At 46.3% G+C, this 24233-nt stretch overlaps 1 protein-coding gene and 1 pseudogene across 1 annotated transcript in view; both read right to left on the reverse strand.

Moving 5' to 3' along the window:
* Positions 1-1929: 1929 nt before the first annotated feature.
* Positions 1930-24233, reverse strand: part of LHFPL4 (LHFPL tetraspan subfamily member 4) — a 38010-nt gene continuing 15706 nt past the window's right edge. Inside the window, exons 2-3 of the mRNA XM_069473860.1 lie at positions 4490-4726; positions 1930-2067 (exon numbers count right to left, since the gene is read on the reverse strand). Coding sequence (XP_069329961.1) covers positions 1967-2067; positions 4490-4726 — 338 coding nt within the window. The 3' untranslated portion in view covers positions 1930-1966. The remainder of the gene's footprint in view (positions 2068-4489; positions 4727-24233) is intronic.
* Positions 12875-14793, reverse strand: LOC138387025 (sentrin-specific protease 2-like; annotated as a pseudogene).

Genomic DNA, 24233 nt, shown 5'->3' on the forward strand with positions numbered 1-24233 from the left:
CTCCGTAGCTCTCCGCTCCCTCCACCTTTCTCCATTCTCCCCGCCCCTCACCCCTCCTCTTTCTCCCCGCCGCCCCCGCCGCCGCCCCTGCACTGGGGTCTGCGTCTCCGCCGACTCTCGCCTGCCCCCCACGAGGCTGCCTCGCCCTCCGGGTTAACTCGGATCCCCGCCGTCCAGGCCGCCCGCTGGGAAGGCTCGGCCGCGTGGCCGGCGGCGGGGGGCCCGCAGGGTGCCATGGGGGCGGGCTCGGTCGCGCAGGGCTGGGGCGCTCCGGGCCGGGCCAGAGCGTCGGGGCAGGTGCCTGCCCAGGAGTGAGTGCAGGCGGCGGGGACAGAACTCCTACCAGGCCCCAGCGTCTAACTCCGGGGAGGGTCCAGGTGGGGGAGACGGGCGGAAGACTTCTGGGGTCTCTCTCGGAAACCATAACTCTCAGGTCCAAGTCCTACGGAAAGGAACACAAGGTACGCCAGGCTCTCCAGCGGCTTCCCTGCCCTGCCGCTGAGACCGGAGGGACGCAACGCCAGCGGCGCGCGTCCCGGCGGAGCCTGCAGGGGACGCCACGCTCCTTCCCGGCCCGGGCCGTGCGGAGGGGGCGCCCTAGACGAAGCCGCCCCTCGCCCAGGCCCCAGGGTTAGGGACTCCCACGGCTCGATGGCTCTGCCGCCAGATCCACGAGGAAATGAGGGGTGTTCAAAAAAACACCTGGAGTCTCCCTCGCTTGCCCCTTGCCAAGGGGAAGGGAGATGCCCCCACAGTGGGAGGAGAGGGGGAGAGAAGACCTCACCTGCCCTCCCCGACGGATACACACACACACACACACACACGGACGCACACGCACGCACCCACACACGCACTCATGCCTCGGCTCCAAGCACTGACCGTCAGGAGCAGACCCTGGGCACATCGCAAGGCGAGAGGTGGGCAAGGAGGAGGAAGAGGTGGGGACAGGGTAACAAGGCCTGGGCGTGGGGACAGGGGTACCCTGTTCAGAGGTGACCTGCAAGTTCAAGTTATGCAGAAAAGTATCAAATAGGCAAGACAGTCTCTGCCCTTGGCAGATGCCCGGCGTGTGGGGGGCATGGGAAGGGGCAGAAGGGGTGATGCATCCCCTAATTCCCCACCTTTGGGACCCCCTCCCCACCCCCAACCCTGACAACAGGGCCAACAAGTCTGTGCTGTACAAAACAGGTCAGGGTCAAGGGTCCAGTCACTGGAGAGACGTCCCGGCAGAGAGGAGGCCAGGCTGGCCTGGGCTGAGCAGTTCCAAGCTCCAGCTGCCCCCTCCGCTGCGCCAGAGCCTGAAAGTCTTTTCTCAGACTCTGGGTGGGTCAGGGCCCCAGTCTGCAGCTGAGCCGGAGGCCCGGTGCTTTCTCCCCTCGGTGCAGCTCAGAGTCCTTTGGGAGAGCTGGGAGCAGGCTGGAACAGGGGCAGAGAAGGCCCCCGGGGAGACTGGTGGCACCTGGAGCTTTGTGGCAGATGTGGTGGAACCATCATCAGCAAAAAAAACGTAGGAAAGAATCGGGCCCATCCTGGGGCAGTATCTAGAATAAATTTCTGGAGGAGGCAGGAACCAGAGGAGGCCAAGGATACAGCCAGGCAGCAGCCCTCCAGACCCAGGGGCTAGGAGCTGGAACCACAGGCTCCTCCCTTCCCTGGGGACGTGCAGGGGCCCCCCAGGCCAGTCTGGAGGGGAGAGAAGCCCAGGGGACCAGGGTGAAATGGGCTCCCTTGGGTCCAATTGAGGGAGGAGCCAGAATCAGGCTCTCCCAGGGGCTGGAGGGCCTCTCCCCTCCCCCAGGCTGCATCCCAGCCCCATCCTCTCTTCAAAGCCTGGAGCTGGCAGGCCGGTAGTAGATGAGAAGTCAGTCTGAGATCAAAGTCTTCCCTCGGATCTTGAATAGAGACAAGAGGGCAGGAAACAGGACAAGCTGAAGTCAGGCCAATTCCTAGGCTGTGGTCCTGGCCTTCAGGGTCCCTGTGAGTGAGCCACGGGGCAGGGGAGGACTCCCCATCCAGAGACATCACCCCCTGGCCGCAACACGGAGCTTACTGTAGAGCCCACAAAATCTAAGAGAGAGAGAGAGAGAGAGAGAGATTTGGAGAAAGTCAGAGACCTCCGGGGCATCAGGGCTCCCTTTGGACTTCCCCAGGGCAAAAGTGGGCAGAAGTGTGAGCTGCACAGGCTCAGAAATCCCAACCAAGCCTCTGACCCTCAGGGCGGTCTTGAGCAAGACATTCTACCTCTCTGAGCCCCAATTTCCTCATCTGTAAAATGGGGACGACCACTTCACAGGGAAATTCTGAAGGGTCAAAAAGAGACAAATGTCAGCCAAGGACTTGGTACAGTGTCGGCACATAGTCTATGCTGGAAATGGTACCAGTCTGTTGTATGTTTTATTTTTGTTCCACCGGTCTTTGGCTCTGAACTGAACTGCCGGGCTCGCTCATCTTGAATCCCCAGCTGCAGGAAGGCAGAGTGGGGCTCCCTTACATCGCCTTTTATTTCTTTTCTGCTCTATAAGTGAGCTTTAATTACATCACCTTTTAACACTGAGTTGTCAGATGCTGTAGGGAGAGAGGGGAAGGACGCTGAGTGGGCGGCACCTCACTGCAGTCACATCCCCCCAGCTTTCTTGAGAAAGGCCACATAGCAGTCCTGCACTCCCGGAAGCTGCCACCAGAGGGCAGGCGCTTCCGTCGCACCAAGACCACAGAAACCCACGGGTCCGCGGGACTCTATCGGAAGTGGCCTCTGAGTGTGGGTCAGCAGACCTGCATCCCAGGGGGGCGGGAAAGGGGCAGGAAATCTCTGGCCTCAAGAGGCTAAGACTGGCAGCATGACAGTGAGGAGGAGCTTGGGCTTTGGACTTGGACCTGGCTTCAAATCCTGCCCACATCACCTTGGGGAAGTTACTGGAGCTCCCTGAAGCTGGACTTTCTCATTTGTAAAATGTGGTTTCAGTGCCTGCCCGGAGGGGAGTTGGGAGGACTGACAACTTTAAGCATTCACCATGTGCCAGACCCAGCTTGCCATGTTACAGGCACATGACAGCCCTGGGAAGTGGTACTACTCTCACCAGCTTCATTTTAGGAAGTGCAGGAAACTGAGGCTCAAGGTTAAGTGATTTCTAAGCTCAGTCCGCTTCCAATACAATCTGCCTTCGCAGTCCAAGAGTTCAACCACAATCGTAAGCTACCTCCTGCCAAATGAGATTACACAGCTCATACATTACTGCATTTAATTCTCACTGCTATTATTCCCATTTTATAGGTGAGAGACTTCAAGAGACAAATATAATTAAAGTGCAAAACATAGATCCAGCAATACTAATAAGCTCAAGGAAGGGTGTGACTCTGAAGATTACATCTCCCATCTCTCAAAGTAAAGCATGCACACCCAGACAGGCAAGCATCCACTGATGCGGTGTCTCCTTGCTTTGAGGGCAGGGTGGCCTCTGGGTCAGGAGACTCTGCGAGACAACACCCTTCCGGAAAGCAGTCTGGCACTATCACTGCAGCTTTACGCACGCAGTTCCCCTTCTAGAAAGACATCAAGAAACACCTGCACATGAGTATGAGAAGCCACTACAGAGATGTTCATTGTAGCATTATCAGTAACAGGCACCTCCCTAATAGCCCCTGAAAGGAGAATAGTTAAATAAACTACCCTTCCTTCATCTCATGTTATAAAAATGTGCATAGATGCATAGAAAAGGGTCTGGCCTTATATGTAACATTTTCTTTATTGTATTTTAATGCTACTTGATATATGCAAAAGTTTATATGTAATGTACCAAGTATAAAGCACATGGTAATAAATGCCAGTGAACTCATCATTCAAGACCTACTAACTCTACTGATAATTTGCGTATGCCTACGTGTCCCCAGCTCATAGTGCTGACTTCCTCCCCTTCCATCCTGACCACAGATGACCACCATCCCACCCTATTTATCATTGTTTTAAAAATATGTATAGTACTACTATATTTAAATGTACTACATGTATGTTTAAACAACACAATGCTTAGTTTTGCTTGTTTTCAAACTCAATAAATAATATATGACTCTGTCATCTTCTGGAACTTGATTTTTCCCCCCTTCTTGGTATTACGTTGTCAAGATGCGGCCACTCTGTTACAGTTACCTGAAGTGCATTCATTTTCACAGTTGCAAACTACTCTGTGATGTGAACACACACCGTTTAAACATCCTCCTGTCGAAGGCCATTTAGGTTGTTTGGAGTTGTTTGCTGTAGTGACCCTGCTGCCACCTGCATTTTTACACATTTCTCGTGAGTGTGTACTCCAAGGTGAGTTTGCTGGGTCACAGGTGTGCAAATGGTCATATTTGAGGGAGAATGTCAAATTGTTTAAAAGGTGGTTGTACCGTCTGTAAGGTGTCCGATTTTTGCATCACTTTTATCACTTTTATTTATGTGAAATTGTCCAGCCCCACGGGCAGCCACCCTCCTGCCGCAGCGCCCACTCGCCTTTGTTCTCCGGCTTGAGCTCCTCCTGCAGCAGGTCTGTTTGCCGGTTGCCCAGCACGAAGGCGAGGAAGGAGAGGATGAGGGCGTTGAGGATGCCGATGATGGCCAGGATGTACGCCCAGCGCACGGAACAGTCCCCCAGGGAGTACTTCCCCGTCTTGGCCCCGCACATGTCTCGGATCGTCTCGGCGTCCCAGCCGTCAGGGAAGATCATGCAGCCCAGGACGAGGCACAGAGCTGAGGGGCGCGAGCGCCGGGCCCACCACCGCGGTCAGGAAGGAAGGAAGGAAGGAAGAAGAGAACAATACTGCCTGGCATCCGAGGGCACGGAACCCCGCCCCGCCCGCCAACCCAACCAAGGGCTCCCAAACCACCTCAGGGCCGGGGGGAGGAGACAAAGACAGACACACAGACACGCAAGGGTCTGGGATGGGCCTCCTGCTCCAGCAACAGAAACTTTCTGGACCCTCAATGCCCTCTTTCTCCACCATCAACTCAACTCCTCCTCCGGGAAGCCCTGCGGGAAATACGATAAACTAGCAAAGCACAGCCACCGCCTTCAGCTCCCCCTGGCCTCCCGGCCACGTTTTCTCTCTCCCAACCTGACCGTTCTTCCCTGTTTATTCTTCTCATCCAGTCACCTACTGTTTGTCGGGCGCCATTTTCCTTTCGTTCGAGGCGCCGGCAACGCTCTCGTGCGCGCGGGGGAGCACTGCGCTCACAGCCACCGCGCAGTGCAGCCACGGGGCCGAGCCCCGGTTCTTCGCTCGCTCAGCTGTGACTTTGGGGTGCTGGCGACTCCGAACGGGCGCGTCTCTGTGCAGTGAACACCACAGTACTTACCTCACGGGGTGGAACCAGGGTTAAATGGCGCGTGCCTGAGGACACTGAGCACAGTGCCAGGCGCTCACTCAGGTGGCACTGAGGGCATTCCGCGTGCCAGGCACTAGACCTGCGTGTGGGGGGCGGGGGCGGGGCAGTAGCTTGTATGGCGCGGGGGACAGGTACATTCTAGCATTAAGAAGGCTGGAGCTCGGCGATTTTCTAGATGTGTGACTCTGAGCGAATTCCTTCACCTTTGAGCCTCAGTTTCCTTATCTGTGCCCATCAACGGGCACAGTGATGGCATCCTCTAGTGGTGGGAAAGATTACAAAGGCAGCAAATGTAAAGTGCTTGGCACAGTAAGTCCCGGAGAAATCTTGGCTGATATTATCACAACTAGTCATAATGAGAAAAATAATAATTACACAAATAAGAAAATAATGGGGAAGTTGGTTTCAGGTGAGGACAGAGACAGAGAAAGGGAGAAGGGGCAGGCCAAGAAGGGCCTTGGGAATGAATGCCCCAGACAGCACCCTGTCCCGGTGGGTTTAGCGACCCGCCTCTCCCAAACCCGCCTGCGAGCCTCAGCCAATCGGCTCGCCGCGTCCCTGCGGTAACAGAGATTGGCTCCGAGGGGGCGCGAGCAGCGTCGCGGGCCCAGCAGGACCACCCAGATTCCGGGCCTGCCCCGCTGCAGAGCTCCGACCAGGGCTGCGGACCCTGACCCCAGCTGCGGGCCGGAGGTGGCCTCCCAATGTCTGCCTGCGTCAGGGTTGCCATGGCCGGGTCCTGAAGGTTCCACGGGGCTCTGGTTGAAACCGTGGGGCCTTGACCCGCGCCAGGGCCACAGGCTGCTTAACCTGGGTTTTAGATGACAGATGGGGGGTGGCGGTCAGTTCTGCCCACTGTCCTTATGTCCCAGCTAGCCCCCAGGGTGGGAAGGGGCCCTCAGCTTTGCCAGCTCCCTACCACAGCTACCGTGAGAGGGCGTGGGCTCTAGGCCCCAGACTCCTCCGGCCTCCGGCGGAGTGTCCCCTCCCCGGCGTGACGCCGCGGGATGCCTCCCCAGTGCTCCCCCGCGCCCCCAGTGCCGCTCCTCACCCAGATGCAGCGCTGCGACCACACACGCATGAGAGCTGAGCTTCCTCCCCGCTCTACCGGCACCGCTGCTTAAGGGCTGGGAAAAGGGTTCCAGGCAAAGGGAACGGCAGATGCAAAAGCCCTGGGGCGGGAATGACCTGGGTGAGTTAAAGAGTTAAACGATTTGAAGATGCCCATTAGACACCCGAGTGCGGAGGCACGTCGGGAGCAAAGTGGAAACTCCAGGTTGGATATGGCAATGTGGGCGCTGGACATTGCGGAAACGGAAGAGAAGGCTTAGGACTGCGCCCGGTGCGCTCGTCTCAACGGGGCGGCAAGAGGATGAGGAGCCACCTATCCCTACCCTTTGCCAAAGCCTCCGGGACCCTATCTGGAGGAGGAGGCCGGTCAAATGGCCAAGATGGGGCAAGAGAAAGGAGTGTTCTTAGCCCTAGCCCTCCGCTCCGCCCTCGCCCTCGCCCTCGGCGTCCCAAGGTCCCTTCCCCAGGCGGGTGTGCTGCCGCCTGCCCACCCCGGGCTCTAAATCTCCAGCTGGAGACAGGGGTGGGCAAGAGCCTGGGGAAGGCATCCCGTCTCCATGGAAACCGCGCCGGATCCCGCACTCCTAGACGGTGGCTCCGGGCTCCTGCGGCTGTCCCACTCCCCTCCAACCCGGGCACCGAGGCCTCCTCAGTGGGGTTTTCTTCCCTTTGCGCTGCGCCTGCACGCTCTCTCTGCCTGCCTCTCTCTGCCTGTGTCTCCGTTCCTTTCTCGTGTCCTCTCCACCCTGTTCATCTTTCTTTGCATCTGTCTCTGCCCCTCTGCCTCTCTCTCTCCCTCCTCCCCACATTGTGCTCAAGTCTCAGTCTCCACCCTCCCTTTCCCCCTTTGTTTAGCTCTTCCAGCATCTCTATTGTTTTCCTCCCCTTTATCCCTTCTCTGTATCTACCCCCTCAACCTGCCCGCTGTTTCTGCCTCTCCCCTTCCTCCATTCCACACATAAATTTCTGAGTGCCTGTAATGTGCCAGGCACTGTGCAGCGTGCTGGGGACATAGGCAGGTAAGGTGTCTGTCCTCAAGAGCAGAGGCAGGTGGGGAGGAATAAAATCAACAGGTCCACACACAGAGTAGCCAAGCCGAGGAGTGTCCCAAGGGTAACAGACTAGCAGCTAAGACCCAGAATGACAGGCGTGGTTGGAGAGGGCTGGGACATTCGCTCTGCCTCCTTTGCTCTGCAGGGTTTCAGACGGTGGCTATGAGGCCCCAGAGGCCACCCTGGGAATGAGAAACACCCAGAAGTCAAACAGAGAAAAGCCAATCAGCTGGGTTTCCCTGGTCCTGAGGCAAGAGAGGAAGAGACCAGTGGGGATAGTTTAGGGCAGGGAAGTGCCCAAGAAGCTCCCCCATGAGGAGATGGAATGCCTATGGACAAGGCAGGCTTCAGCATCCCCATGTGCTGGATGAGGAAACTGAGGCTGAGGTAACTGGATTCCAAGTTCAAGCCTCTTTTGGAAATAAGGAGCTGGTGGAAGAGCCAGCTGCTGCTGGGGCACAGGCAGGGGTGCAGGCCACAGCGTGCGGCAAGGTTTCTCAGCCTCAGTGTTCCTGACATTCAGGCCAGGTGAGTCTTCACGGTGGGGGCTGTCCTGGGCACTGTGGGATGTTTAGCGTCATCCCTGGTCTCTACCCACCATGGCACCACCTCCCCTGTCATAATAATAAAAAGTCTCCAGACATTGCCAAATGTCCCCTGGGGAGAGGATTTTTCCTGGTGAGAACAACTGGTATAGGGGCCACTGCCCTAGGATGGGGCATCTCCATTCAGTTACCCCAAAGTCCACTGACTTTCCTTGCTCCAAGCAGCCAGGAGTTGTTATGACAAAATTAAGACAAGTAATGCTATTATTAATAATGTGATAATAATGTTAAAAAATAGGCCGGGCGTGGTGGCTCACGCCTGTAATCCTAGCACTCTGGGAGGCCGAGGTGGGCGGATCGTTTGAGCTCAGGAGTTCGAGACCAGCCTGAGCAAGAGCGAGACTCCATCTCTACTAAAAAAAATAGAAAGAAATTATATGGACAGCTAAAAATATATATAGAAAAAATTAGCCGGGCATGGTGGCGCATGCCTGTAGTCCCAGCTACTCGGGAGGCTGAGACAGGAGGATCGCTTGAGCTCAGGAGTTTGAGGTTGCTGTGAGCTAGGCTGACGCCACGGCACTCACTCTAGCCTGGGCAACAGAGTGAGACTCTGTCTCAAAAAAAAAAAAATAGTACTGAGTACTTAACTCTGCAGGGTGCTGAGCTCCTGACATTCATTATCTCATTTATTCTTATAAAAAATCCATGAGGTGGGAAAACAATGTCACCCTCATTTTATAGATGAGGACACTGAGGTTCAAAGGAAGTATTTTATCCAATGTCATACAGCTAGTAAGTGGTGGGATCCGTGCTCAAACTTAGGTCCTTACTTGCTGATTTTCTTTGAATAAACTTACTTTTTTAACTTAGATAAATATACTAAAAAAGTAAATTTAAATCACTTTCAAAGAAAAGGAAACCAGGATTATTTGCCATAAATAGAAAGACATTATAAATATAAGTATAATGAAATCAAAACAATGTTCTCAGATGCTAGCTAGACACTTTTGCCTACCAATTGCTCTGAGCCAAGGGCTGATCCCTTTGTTTAAAAGACCTGTTAGTAAGAACGAGAGGAGTTAAAGACATATTAGCACCAAACTGAGACTTTCCCCTCACAATTATGAAATAAATTGGAAATGGAGCTCTGTGCTCACCACTGGCTGCCTGATGCCATCCTGCCTGTGTCCCATAGTTGAGAAATACATCCCACTTTGTCCCACCTCCACAGCAGGCTCAACTCTGCCCTTTATACTGCAATTTTAGGCAAAATCAGTTTCCCTCTCTGGGCCTTAATTTCTTCACTTGTCAAAGGAGGATCATGACATCTGCCCAACCCATTTCACAGACCTTTTGTGAGAATCCAATCAGAGATGAGAAGTGGCATGGCAAATTCTTAAGGGTGAGTGAGGGCAGGTCATGGTGACTCTTGGCACAGTGGGAAAAAATCTTGGACAGGCTGGGTGCAGTGGCTCACACCTGTAATCTCAGAATTTTGGGAGACTGAGATGAGAGGATTGCTTGAGTCCAGGAGTTCAAGACTAGCCTGAGCAACATAGCAAGACCTCATCTCTACAAAAAATAACTTTAAAAAATTAGCTGGACATGGTGGCACATGCCTGTAATCCCAGTTACTCAGGAGGCTGAGGCAGGTGGATCGCTTGAGCCCAGCTCAAGGTTACAGTGAACTATCATCACATCACTGTACTTCAGCTGGGCAACAGAGCAAGATTCTATCAAAAAAAAAAAAAACAACAAACCACAACACTGTAAAAAAAATCTTGGACAAAAGAATTGACTTTTTCCAGATGTTTAAGAAATGTAACAGTGGCTGCCTGGGGAAGGAGGTATGCATATTTTTTACCACATAACAATGGCAGAGACAAATAGTTTGCTATGGTATCTATTCATCCCTTCTTCCTTATTATTAGAATCCCTAATTTTTAGCTAAGACTTTGACTATAAAGAAAAAAGAATATTTTCCAACCTCCCTTGCAGCTAGATGTGACCACATGACTAAGCAAAAATACACGCAGATGAGGTATGTGACTTCAAGGCACTGACTTTATACAAACAGATTTATAAGTATGCTACAGTGTGCTTTTTTCCCCTTGTCTTCATCCCTTTCTCCATCCTGCTGCCTGGAATGCAGATGTGATGGCTAGGGAGCTAGCAGCCATCTTCAACAATGAAGATAAGGGCCATGACCCAGGAGTGGTGGAGCAGAAAGCTGGGAGTTGCTAATGACTTCAGGAGCTACTGAAGAAATCTGGACAGCCTAACTCTTGCAAAATTGTTTCACATAAGAGACTAGAACCTTAGGGCTCTAAACCACAATTATTTTGGGTTTTCCTGTCACATGCAGCCAAACCTAGTCCTAACTGATATAATAATGTTTCATTTCTTTTGAATTTTGTATCATGTATATTTACTGGGAAAAAAACCTTTTAACTCTGTGTGGAGAAAGTCCCTTCACCACTCTGAACCTCAGTTTTATAATCATAGGAATGGGGAGACCTATTTCTCAAGGCCATGAAGTAGACTGAGTACAACCACCAGCAACTGTAACGGTAGCAGGTCTCCACTGGTTGTGGGGCGTGAAGGGGGCGCGTGCATGCCTGTAAACACACTTACCACTTGACTCAACTTTAGCTTTTTTCCTTTTTTTTCCAGATATGCCACTACCTTTGGTAAACTTTATCTTATGGCTACACTGTGCGTATACACAAAGATGTACACAAGGGTGTTCACTGCACCAGCATCTTTATAACAAAAGACCAAATATATATGTCTATTAAGAGGGAACTGGTTAAATAAGTTATGGTGTATCCATGCCATGGAAATACCACTAAGCCATTAAAATCAACGGGGTTACAACTGTGTAAGTTACCATGGAAAATCTTCTAAGATACATTAAGAAATAAAAAGGATATAAAGGTACACAATGCCTTTATATAGTACAATCCCATCTACTTTTAATAGACTTTATTTTGTAGAGCAGTTTTAGGTTCACAGCAAAATTAAACAGAAAGTTCAAAGACTTCCTGCCCCCACACATGCCCAGCCTCCCCCACTTTCGACATCCCCCAATACAGTGATATATTTCTTAAAATTGATGAAGCAACATTGACCCTTCATTATCACCCAAGTCCATAGTTTACATTAGGATTCACTCTTGGGGTTGTACATTCTATGTGTTTAGACAAAAGTATAATGGCATTTACCCACCATTGTAGTTTCATAGAGAATAGTTTTGCTGCCCCTTTGTGCTCTGCCTATTTATCTCCTCCCCTCTCCCTCACCCCTGGCAACACTGATCTTTTAACTGTCCCCGTAGTTTTGCCTTTTCCAGAATGTCATATAATTAGAATCACACAGTATGTAGCCTTTTCAGACAGGGCTTTATTCACTTTTTGTTTAGTGATATGTATTTATGTTCCCTCCATATTTTTTCATGGCACCATAGCTCACTTCTTTTTAGTGCTCAAGAATATTCCATTTTCTGAATGTGCCAAAGTTTCATCTACTGAAGGACATCTTGCTTGCTCCCAACTTTTGGCAATTATGAATAGAGCTGCTATAAACATCAGAGTTTCGTAGTTTTTCTCATATAAATCTTGTGCATATTTTGTTATATTTATACCTAAATATTTCATTTTGGGGTGCTAATTTAAACAGTATTGTGTTTTTTCACTTCAAATTATGCTTCTTCATTGCTGGTATGTAAGAAAGTGATTAGCATTTTTATATTGACCTTGTATCCTGCAATCTTGCTATAATTGCTTCCAGAAGGGTTTCCTTTCTTTTCTCTCTTTTTCTTTTTTAATAGACATGGGGTCTCACTATGTTGTCCAAGATAGAGGGCAGTGGCTGTTCACATGTGTGATTGTAGCGTGCTACAGCCTTGCATCCCATGTGCCACCACAACTGGCTGCATTTTTTTTTTTTTTTTTTTTTTTGAGACAGAGTCTCACTCTATTGCCCAGGCTAGAGTGAGTGCCGTGGCGTCAGCCTAGCTCACAGCAACCTCAAACTCCTGAGCTCAAGTGATCCTCCTGTCTCAGCCTCCCGAGTAGTTGGGACTACAGGCATGCACCACCATGCCCGGCTAATTTTTTCTATATATATTTTTAGCTGTCCATATAATTTCTTTCTATTTTTAGTAGAGATGGGGTCTCGCTCTTGCTCAGGCTGGTCTCGAACTCCTGAGCTCAAACAATCTGCCCACCTCGGCCTCCCAGAGTGCTAGGATTACAGGCGTGAGCCACCACGCCCGGCCTTGGATTTGCTACATAGATGATCACATCATCTGGAAACACAGACAGTTTTATTTCTTCCTTTTCAATCTGTATCTCTCTTATTTCCTTTTCTTGCCTTATGGCATTAAGGAATTCCAGTATTACATTGAAAAGCAGTGGTGAGAAGGGATACCCTTGTCTTTTTCCTGATGCTAATGGGAGAACTTCCAGTTTCTCAGCATTAAATATGACATTAGCTGTAGGGTTTTTTTGTTGTTTTTTTTTTTACAATTGACAGGAGAGATCCAGAATGTCCCACATTTGTAGGGGAATTTTTTTTAAGTATTAATTAGCATTTGTTCTTGTGTGTGTTGAATAGTTCAGGGCTCTGAACAGGCACAGCCTTACAAACAAGGTTGCAAGCAGCCCTCCACATCCCAGGTCAGGACTCGGGTACAGTGAGAGCCCTTCATGTACTTTTGACATTCAGTACCCGTGAGAGAACAGAAGTGATGCAGGGACTTTTTAACTCACAATGCATAAGGTATATGGAAATATCCGTGAGAGATACACCGGCAGCTAGAGGGACCAGGTGGGACATCCTCACAGCAACTGCTGATGAAGGATTTCCCACACCTTCCTGAAGAGAGGCATCTGGTTGCTGAGTAACTGTAACAAATTTTTCCCTAAAGATATAATCTACATATTTATAAGTAAACATCCCACAATTACTCTCATTCAACTGTTGAGGAATCTCATGTGTCTTCATGCTATAGTGGGTCCACTCTAAAAGATTCAGATCAATATTTCTTTTGGTCTTACATTCATCCTGTAAATACTGAAGGAGAAATTCACAGATCCGTTGGCCCTTTTGTCCCATAGAATCCAGATATTTAAGACACTTTTTTCTTAGGTTTATCACCACCAGGCTCCATTGTACCTTCCAATGAATAAGCACCAGAATAAGTTCTTTTTTTTTTTTTTTTTTTTTTTGAGACAGAGTCTCGCTTTGTTGCCTGGGCTAGAGTGAGTGCCGTGGTGTCAGCCTAGCTCACAGCAACCTCAAACTCCTGGGCTTAAGCGATCCTACTGCCTCAGCCTCCTGAGTAGCTGGGACTACAGGCATGCACCACCGTGCCTGGCTAATTTTTTCTACATATATTTTTAGTTGGCCAGATAATTTCTTTCTGAGAGCAAGGGTCTCCCTCTTGCTCAGGCTGGTCTCGAACTCCTGACCTCGAGCGATCCACCCACCTCGGCCTCCCAGAGTGCTAGGATTACAGGCATGAGCCACCATGCCCAGCCCAGAATAAGTTCTTGTTCAAAGAAATTTACCCACTTTGGGGGGTAAAATTTCACTGCTTAGTAACCACCAGATTTCAGTTTAGGATAGAAGAAACTACTGAACACATGAAGTATTGGATAGCCTTGCTTTTTATTTCTTTCCACCACAAGATTAATGTAAAATTAATGACTTCATCATTGAGCCAGTGACAGTTCTTTAAGCTCTAGATATCACCTTAAGTAACTCGAAATTTGAAAGCTCTACTTAGGATCTCATCCTCTGAGCCCTCTCATCCTCTATGCCTAGGGCATAACTGATTTCCTTTTCCATGCCCTCTGTAAATTCAAGAAGATCATCTGTTTTTCTATCCCTGTCTTTGCCTCAGCAATTTTTTTCCTTTGTCTCAAGTATTGACACTTTCCTCCTGAGTAAGTCATTGCTTCCACTGTGCAGGCTGAGTTGGGCTGACTTCTTCTGATAGGGCAGGCTTCAGCTGGTGTCCCTTTCTTACTGTCATTTTCAAGTTTGATTCCAACCATCTTCTCTGTATCAGAAACTTTCCCCTTTGAACACCTGTGATGATCTGAAGCCACAGGAGAGACAAAAGTTTCCATGACCACCTTCTTTAAGTTGCTCCAATAACCTTTGGTACTCCTCTTTCCTCTTTTTGAACATCCTTCTCCATAGAACAATGTGGGATCAGAAATTATCTCTGTTACAGCCTGTTCCTGAGGTTTCCACATTAAGAACTTTCTGGATTGCCTTTGCTATGGTGATAGCTACTTGTTCATCTATTACAGCCTTCTGAATTCAAAGTAAAACCAACAGAAGACAGGACTATGCATGGCTAATCCAGGGTTACTATCACTCTGATCTTTGGGTAATCACTTATTCCATTAGGAGATTTATTTCCCAGTTTCATCATGTTGTTCCAAGGTCCAGAACCTCTCCGTAAGGGGCAACATTGCATGTTCCGTTACAAGCAGAAGTTATCAGGAGCTTTGTGATCAGCTGGAATGGGAATCCAAATAAGCTGGCGGCATCATAGAGACTGTTTTTCACGCAGTGAATAAAGCAATCTAATCTTGGTCTTTTGGCTGGTATTTCATCAATGTTCACTTTAGAAAACAGAATACTGTTTGAGCACTGCCTCTTTAGGAAGGCAACAGGCAGGGGGCAGCAAATGGTTGCAGAAATGGAAAGTGGTGCCAAGAATCCTAACCAACCATCTATACATACCAAGCCCAAGCAACAGTGGTGGCCAACACACCCTCAGACACAAACCCCACAGCTGTGGCTGCCACTGTTGCCTTCACCACCTTGGCCACCACAATCAAAGCTGAGTCACTCACTTGTCCCAGATGCAGGTTTTTAAAAGTAGACACATTTTGGCCAGGCGCGGTGGCTCACGCCTGTAATCCTAGCACTCTGGGAGGCCAAGGCGGGTGGATCGCTCAAGGTCAGGAGTTCGAGACCAGCCTGAGCAAGAGCGAGACCCCGTCTCTACTAAAAATAGAAAGAAATTATATGGACAACTAAAAATATATATATATAGAAAAATTAGCCGGGCATAGTGGCGCATGCCTGTAGTCCCAGCTACTCGGGAGGCTGAGGCAGGAGGATCGCTTGAGCCCAGGAGTTTGAGGTTGCTGTGAGCTAGGCTGACGCCACGGCACTCACTCTAGCCTGGGCAACAAAGTGAGACTCTGTCTCAAAAAAAAAAAATAAAATAAAATAAAATAAAAATAAAAGTAGACACATTTTATCAAGCTGAGGAATATCCCCTCTATTCCTAGTTTATTGGAGTTTTTACCTTGAATGCCTATTGGATTTTGTCACAGGTTTTTTTCTGCATCTAGGGATATAATAATGTGATTTTTCTTCTTTAACTGTTAATGTGAGGGATTACATTAGTTGATTTTCTAATGCTGAACCAGTCTGGCATACCTGGGATAAATCCCAATTGGTCATGATGTATCATCTTTTTATACATTGTTGGATTCCATTTGCTAATGTTTTGTTGAGGATTTTGCATCTATGTTCATGAGAGATATTGGTCTGTAGTTATCTTTCCTTGTAATGTCCTTGTCTGGTTATGGTATTAGGATAATCCTGGCCTCATAAAATGAGTTAGGAAATATTCTCTCTGCTTCTATTTTCTGAAAGAGAATGAAGAGAATTAGTATAATTTCTTCCTTTAATGTTTGGTAGAATTCACCAGTAAACCCATCTGGGTCTGGTGCTTTCTGTTTTGGAAAGTTATTAATTACTGATTCAATTTCTTTAATAAATATAGGCCTATTAAGATTGCCTATTTCTCTTTGTGTGAGTTTTGGCAGATCGTATCTTTCAGGGAATTGGTCCATTTCATCTAGCGCCCTCTCTCCCCCACTCATTATAGTGGGTAGAGGGCAGATGCTTATTGATTTTATTGATCTTTTCAAAGAACCAGCTTTTGGTTTTGCTGATTTTCTTTATTGATTTCCTGTTTTCAATTCAGATGATTTGTGTTCTAATTTTTATTATTTTTCTTCTGCTGCTTACTTTGGATTTAATTTTCTCTTCTTTTTCTGGCTTCCTAATATGAAAGCTTAGATGATTGATTTTAGATCTTTCTTCTTTTTTAATATATGTATTCAATGCTATAAATTTCTTTCTAGGCACTGTTTTCATGACATCACATAAACTTTGGTAAATTGTGTTCTCATTTTCACTTTATTCAAAATATTTAAAAATTTCTCAAGAGTTCTTCTTTGATCCATGTGTTATTTAGAAGTGTGTTGTTTAATCTCCACATATTTTGGTATTTTCCAGCTGTCTTTCTGTTATTGATTTCTAGTTTAATTCCATTGTGTTCCGAAAACAGATATTGTATGATTTGATTTTTAGATGTGTTAAGGTGTGGTTTTTGGTCCAGAATGTAGTTTGTCTTGGTAAGTATTCCATGTGAGCTTGAAAAGAATGTGTATCCTGCTGTTGTTGATGAAGTAATCTATAGATGTCCATTGTATGCATTTGATTAATGATGCTGTTGAATTCAACTATGTCCTTACTAATTTTCTGCCTGCTGGATCTGTCGACTTCCAAAACAGGGGTGCTGAAGTCTTCAACTATTATACAATTGTACACTAATCTATTTTTCTTTGCAATAGTATCAGTTTTTGCCCCGTGTATTTTGACACTCTCTTGTTAGGCACATGCACATTGAGGATTGTCATGTCTCTTGGAGAACTGACCCCTTTACCATTTAGTAATGCCTCTTTAGCCTTGATAACTTTCTTTGCTCTGAAGTCTACTCTGTCTGAAATTAGTTTAACTACTCCCAGTTTGTTTTGATTAATGTTAGCATGGTATAGTTTTCTCCAACCATTTACTTTTAATTTATATGTGCCTTTATATTTAAAATAGGTTTCTTAAAAGACAACATATAGTTTGGTCTCATTTTCTGTTCTGACAATCTCTTTTTTTCCTTCTTTTTCTTCTTGTGCTGACCCATGGCAGCAATCAATCTCTGTCTTTTATTTGGTGCATTTAGACTATTAATATTCAAAATAATTATATATGTGGATTAATATCTACCATTTGTGTTACTGTTTTCTATTTGTTGCTCAGGTTGTTTGTTCCTATTTTTTTCTTCCATGCTTTTCAAGACACTGTCTCTATAAAAAATAGAAAACTTAGCTGGGCATGGTGGCGTGTGCCTGTTAGTCCCAGCTACTCAGGAGGCTGAGGCAGGAGGATCACTTGAGCCCAGGAGTTTGAGGTTGCAGTGAGTTATGATGATACCACTGCACTCTAGCCAGGCAACAGAGCAAGATCTTGTCTCAAAAATATGTGTGTGTGTGTGTGTGTGTGTGTGTGTGTGGTATTTGGGTATTTTTTCTGACTTCTTTCAGAATTTTTTCATTATCTTGGATTTTCTCTAATTTGAATATGATACACCTAGGTGTAGGGTTCTGTTCTGTTTTTTGATATTTACCCTGCTTGCTGTTCTTCGAGCTTCCTGGATCTGTGGTTTGGTGTCTGACATTAATTTGGGGAAATTCTCAGGTTTTTTGTGTTTTGTGTTTTTTTTTTTTTTTTTTTTTTTTTGAGACAGGGCCTCTCTCTGTCACCCAGGGCTAGACTCTAGTATAGTGGCATCATCATAGCTCCATGGTGTGTCACCATGCTCGGCCTCTGAGTTATCATTGTTTCAAATATTTCTTCTGTTCCTTTCTTTCTTCTCCTTCCGGTATTCTAAATATGCATATGTTCCACCTTGTTTTAGCTGTCCCTCAGTTCTTGAATATGCTGTTTTGTTTGTTTCTTTTTTTTTTTTTTTCCACTCTTTTTGTCTTTGCTTTTCAGCTTTGGAGGTTTCTATTGAGATATCTTCAAACTCAAAGATCCTTTCTTCAGCCCTGCCTAGTCTACTAAAAAGACATCAAAGGCATTCAAAGGCATTGATCTCTAGCATTTATTTTTTGGTCCTTTCTTAGAATTGTGATCTCTTTGTTTACACTGCCCATCTGTTCTTGCATACTGATTTACTAATTAGAGTGCTTGCATATTAAGCATAATTGTTTTAAATTTCTGGTCTCATAATTCCAACATCTCTAGTATAATTTGAGTCTAGTTCTGATGATTGCTCTGTCTCTTAAAATTGAGTTTTCATCTTTTAGTATGCCTTGTAGTTTTTCCTTGCTAGCTGGAAATAATGTACTCTGTAAGAAGAACTGCTGTGAAGAGGACTCTAAGGCTGTGGTGGTAAGATGTGGGGAGGGGAAGCATTCTACAGTCCTATGATTAGGTCTCAATCTTTTTGTGACCCTTTGACCCTGGACTGTGAACTTCACAAGTACTTCTCACTTGTTGGGTTTTTTTCCTCGCCCTCCTTAGTGGGGAAGAGCCAGCTGGAGTTGGGTATTTGCCTTTCCCCAGGTCAGTTAGGCTCTGATAAGACTCCAGGAGGTGAAGCTCTGGTTACACAGTTTCTCCCGAGGACAGGCCTTGTTAAGAAGAACAGAGTGCACTAGCATCTCTCAAAATTGTTCCTTTCCCCCTCCTCCTGCAGGAAGTATGAGGGGATTTTTCTCCAATATTCACTGTGAGAACCTGCTAGAGTTCCAGCAGATAAAACTCACAAAAGTGTGGATGCCCCCCAGTGACTGTGTCCCCCTGGCATTTTTAATCTCTCAGACTGTCCACACTGAAGCTCCAGCAGTTTGTCAATTACGGTTCAGGTTTCCCCGACCAGGGTGCTGGTTCCCACAAAGGTTTCTGCTCTCGTAAACTGTGATTCTCTGTATCCACCTGTCTGTCTCTCCAGTTTTGGGGACAGTGGTTTGCCCTGTGACCTCACTTTTCTTATGGATCTAACAAGAGTTGTTGATTTTTCAGTTCAGCTTTTTACTTGTTGTTAGGATATGATAGCAACTTCCAAGCTTCTTACATCCTCCACCGGAAACCAGAAGTCCACCCATCTATGTTTTTATAAAAAGGATGTACATACTATGAAATACATTGCAACAGTTAGAAAGAATGGACAGTGTTAAAAGGACTGAAACAGGAAGCTTGCTTAGACATAATGTCCCCTGATAAAAGCAATCATAATTTTTAAAAAATCAAACATGTTTCTAGTGTTTTCTATGTGTCAGGCACTGTTTTAACTGCTTTATGTATATTAATTTATTATTTACACTATATTTATTGATGAAAAAAAAAAGGCCCAGAAAGGTTAAGAGTTGTGCCCAAGGTCACACAGCTAGAGATAACTGAGTTGGGAGCCACACTTAGCCTACCTGGGCCCTGAGTTCATGCTCGTACCCACCCCTCCTCTCTGACTTAAGCTGGTAGAAAGACCTTATATAGGCATGATCCCTCTTGTTTTTTAAAAAAAGTAGGGGGTGGTATTAACATATATAACATAGAGGCGGGCAGATCATTTGAGCCCAGGAGTTCGAGACCAGCCTGAGCAAGAAAGAGTGAGACCCCGTCTCTACTAAAAAAAAATAGAGGCTGGGCGCGGTGGCTCACGCCTGTAATCCTAGCACTCTGGGAGGCCAAGGTGGGTGGATCGCTCAAGGTCAGGAGTTCGAGACCAGCCTGAGCAAGAGCGAGACCCCATCTCTACTAAAAATAGAAAGAAATTATCTGGCCAACTAAAATATATATAGAAAAAATTAGCCAGGCATGGTGGCGCATGCCTGTAGTCCCAGCTACTCGGGAGGCTGAGGCAGTACGATCGCTTAAGCCCAGGAGTTTGAGGTTGCTGTGAGCTAGGCTGATGCCACGGCACTCACTCTAGCCAGGGCAACAAAGCGACACTCTGTCTCAAAAAAAAAAAAAAAGAAAATAGAAAGAAAGAGGTTAGCTAGACAACTAAAAATAGACATAGAAAAAATTAGCTGGGCATCATGGTGGATGCCTGTAGTCCCAGCTACTAGGGAAGCTGAGGCAGGAGGATCCCTTGAGCCCAGGAGTTTGAGGTTGCTGTGAGCTAGGCTGACGCCACGGCACTCTAGCCCAGGCAACAGAGTGAGACTCTGTCTCAAAAGAAAATATATATATATAAAATACATATATTACATATATGTTTTTACATATATATGTATATAATGGAATACTATTCAGCCTTAAAAAGGAAGGAGATTCTGACACATGCTACAACATGGATGAATCTTGAAAATATTATGCTAAGTGAAATAAGCCAGTCATAAAGGTATGCAAGCATACCTCAGAGATATTGTGGGTTTGGTACCAGACACCACAGGCCGGGCGCAGTGGCTCACGCCTGTAATCCTAGCACTCTGGGAGGCCGAGGCAGGTGGATCACTCTAGGTCAGGAGTTTGAGACCAGCCTGAGCAAGAGCGAGACCCCGTCTCTACTAAAAATAGAAAGAAATTATCTGGACAGCTAAAAATATATAGAAAAAATTATCCAGGCATGGTGGTGCATGCCTGTAGTCCCAGCTACTCAAGAGGCTGAAACAGAAGGATTTCTTGAGCCCAGGAGTTTGAGGTTGCTGTGAGCTAGGCTGACACCACAGCACTCTAGCCCAGGCAACAGAGTGAGACTCTGTCTCAAAAAATAAAATAAAATAAAATGAGTCACACAAATTTTTTGTTTCCCAGTACATATAAAAGTTATATTTGCACTCTACTGTAGTCTATTAAGTGTACAATAGCATTATGCCTAAAAAATATACATACCTTAATTTAAAAATACTTTATTGCTAAAAAATGCTAACAATCATCCAAGCCTTTAGCAGGCAGCAATCTTTTTGCTGGTGGAGGGTCTTGCCTTGATGTCGATGGCTGCTGAGTGATCAGAGTGGTGGCTGCTGAAGGTTGGGGTGGTTGTGGCAATTTCTTAAAAGAAGACAATAAACTTTGCCACATCAATCAACTCTTCCTTTCACAAAAGAGTTCTGTGTAGCATGCGATGCTCTTTGATAGCATCGTACCCATAGTAGAACATCTTTCAAAACTGGAATCAGCTCTCTCGAACTCTGCCACTGCTTTATGAACTAAGCTTACGTTACCGTCTAAATTCTCTGTTGTCATTTCAACAATGTTCACAGCATCGTCACCAGGAGTAGGCTCCATCCCAAGAAACCACTTTCTTTGCTCACCCGTAAGAAGCAACTCCTCACCTGTTCAAGTTGAGATGGTGGGATTGCAGCAATTCGGTCACATCCTCAGACTCTACTTCTAATGCTAGTTCTCTTGCCATTACCACTACGCCTGCAGTTGCTTCCTCCACTGAAGTCGTGAGCCCCTCAAAGTCACGCATGAGGGTTGGAATCAACTTCTTCCAAACTCCTGTTAATGTTGATATTTTGACCTCCTCCCATGAACCACAAATCTTCCTTAATGGCATCTAAAATGGTGAATCCTATCCAGAAGGTTTCCAATATACTTTGCCCAGATCCATCAGAGGAATCACTATCTATGGCAGCTATAGCCTTATGAAATGTGTTCTTAAATAATAAGACCTGAAAGTTGAAATTACTCCTTGATCCACGAGCTGCAGAATGGAAACTGTGTTAGCAGGCGTGAAAACAACATTAATCTCTTGTACATTTTCAACAGAGCTCTTTTTTTTTTTTAAGACAGAGTCTTGCTCTGTCACCCAGGCTAGAGTGCAGTGGCATCACCATAGCTCACTACAAACTCAAACTCCTAGACTCAAGCGATCCTGCTGCCTCAGCCTCTTGAGTAGCTAGGACTATAGGCATGCGCCACCATGCCTGGCTAATTCTTCTGATTTTTTTGTAGAGACAGGATCTTGCTCTTGCTCAGGCTGGTCTTAAACTCCTGGCCTCAAGCAATCCTCCAGCTTTGGCCTCCCAATGTGCTAGGATTACAAGTGTGAGCCACCGCGCCCAGCCCCAGCAGAGCTCTTGACTAGGTGACTAGGTTCATTGTCAATGAGCAGTAGTATTTTGAAAAGAATCTTTTTTCTGAGCAGTAAGTCTCAATAGTGGGCTTAAAATATTCAGTAAACCATGATGTAAACAGATGAGCCATCTTCTAGGCTTTCTTGTTCCATTCATAGAACACAGGCAGAGTAGAATTCACACAATTCTTACGGACTCCAGGATTTCTCAGAATGGTAGAGTGTTGGCTTCAATTTAAAATCACATTTGCAATAGCCCCTAACAAGAGAGTCAGCCTATCCTTTGAAGCTTTGAAGCTAGGCATTGACTTCTCCTATCTAGCTATGAAGTTCTAGATAGTATCTCCTTCCAATAGAAGGCAGCTTTGTCTACAGGGAAAATCTGTCGTTTAGTGTAGCCACCTTCATCCGTTATCTTAATAGACCTTCTGATAACTTGCTATAGTTTCTTCATCAGCACTTACTATTTCATCTTGCACTTTTATGTTATGGAGATGGCTTTTTTCCTTAAACCTCTGAACCAGTCTCTGCTAGCTTCTTACGTTTCTTCTGTAGCATCGTCACCTCTCTCAGCCTTTACAGAACTGAAGAGAGTTAGGGTTTTCCTCTGGATTAGGCTTTGGTTTTAGGAAATGTTGTGGGTGGTTTGATTTTCCATCCAAACCACTAAAACTTTCTCCATATCAGCAATGAGGCTTTCTCATTCATGTGTTCATTGGAGTTGCACTTTTAATTTCCTTCAAGAGCTCTTCTTTGGCCGGGCGCAGTGGCCCACGCCTATAATCCTAGCACTGTGGGAGGCTGAGGCTGGAGGATCGCTTGAGGTCAGGAGTTCGAGACCAGCCTGAGCAACAGTGAGACCCTGTCTCTACTAAAAATAGAAAGAAATTATCTGGACAACTAAAAAAAATATATAGAAAAAAAAAATTAGCTGGGTATGGTGGCACATGCCTGTAGTCCCAGCTACTTGGGAGGCTGAGGCAGAAGGATCACTTGAGCCCAGGAGTTTGAGGTTGCTGTGAGCTAGGGTGATGTCATGGCACTCTAGCCCGGGCAACAGAGTGAGACTCTGTCTCAAAAAAAAAAAAAAAAAAAGAACTCTTCTTTGCATTCATAATTTGGCTGCTGTTTGGTGAAAGAGACCTCACTTTCAGCCTCTCTTGGCTTTAGACATGCCTTCCTCACTAAGCTCAATTGTTTCTAGATTTTCATTCAAAGTGAGAGATGTGTGACTCTTCCTTTCACTTGAACCCTTAAAGGCCATTGACTTTGCCTAACTTTAACACTGTTGTGTCTCAGGGAGCAGGGAGGCTTGAGAGGAGGGAGAGGGATGGGGAACAGCCCGTGAGTGGAGCAGTGAGAACACACACAGATTTATTAAGTTCACCATCTTAAATGGGCACAGGTCATTGTGCCCCAAAACAATTACAATAGTAACATCAAAGATCATTGATAAGCGATCACCATAAAAAATATAATAATGAAAAAGTTTGAAATATTATGACAATTCCCAAAACATGACAGAGACATGAAGCAAGCACGTGCCAATAGACTTGCTCTGTGCAGGGTTGCCACAAACCTTCAATTTGTAAAAAATGCAACATCTGCAAAGCACAATCAAGTAAAATGCAATATAAGATATGCCTGTATATAAGCTTGCATATCTATAAATATTTCCAGAAGGGTTGGGCATGGTGATTCACACCTATAGTCCTAGCACTTTGGGAGGCCGAGATGGGAGGATTGCTTGAGGCCAGGAGTTTGAGACTAGCCTGGACAACATAGCAAGACCCTGTCTCTACAAAAAATAAAAAACTAGCCAAGTGTGGTGGTCCATGTCTGTAGTCGCAGCTATTCATGAGGCTGAGGTAAAATGGTCGCTTGAGTGCAGGAGTTCCAGCCTGGGCGACAGAGTAAAACCCTGTCTCTATAAACTTATATATATATATTTCTAAAAGGATACAGAAGTAACTTAACAATGGGTTACCTCTGAGAAGTGGCCTGGGAGAGGGAGGCAGGAAGGGAGGGAGATGTTTACTTTTCATTCTATGCCCTCCTATTCTGTTAAAACTGTTTAACACCTACATATTATTACTTTCATAATAAAAACGATATTATTATGCCCAGTCCTCTTCCATCCATTCCAGATTACGGAATCCTCTTAAGATTTTCAGAAATATTTAAGAAACCAAAGGAAGAAGCCTCCCTGAGTTTAGGAAATAAAACCAGGATGAGCCCAAGACATGGTAAAGAATAAGAGGACATATACTTTATACTTGGGTTTTTGTTTTCTT

This window comes from Eulemur rufifrons, chromosome 7 (genome assembly GCF_041146395.1).
Source record: "Eulemur rufifrons isolate Redbay chromosome 7, OSU_ERuf_1, whole genome shotgun sequence".
Taxonomy (NCBI): Eukaryota; Metazoa; Chordata; class Mammalia; order Primates; family Lemuridae; genus Eulemur; species Eulemur rufifrons.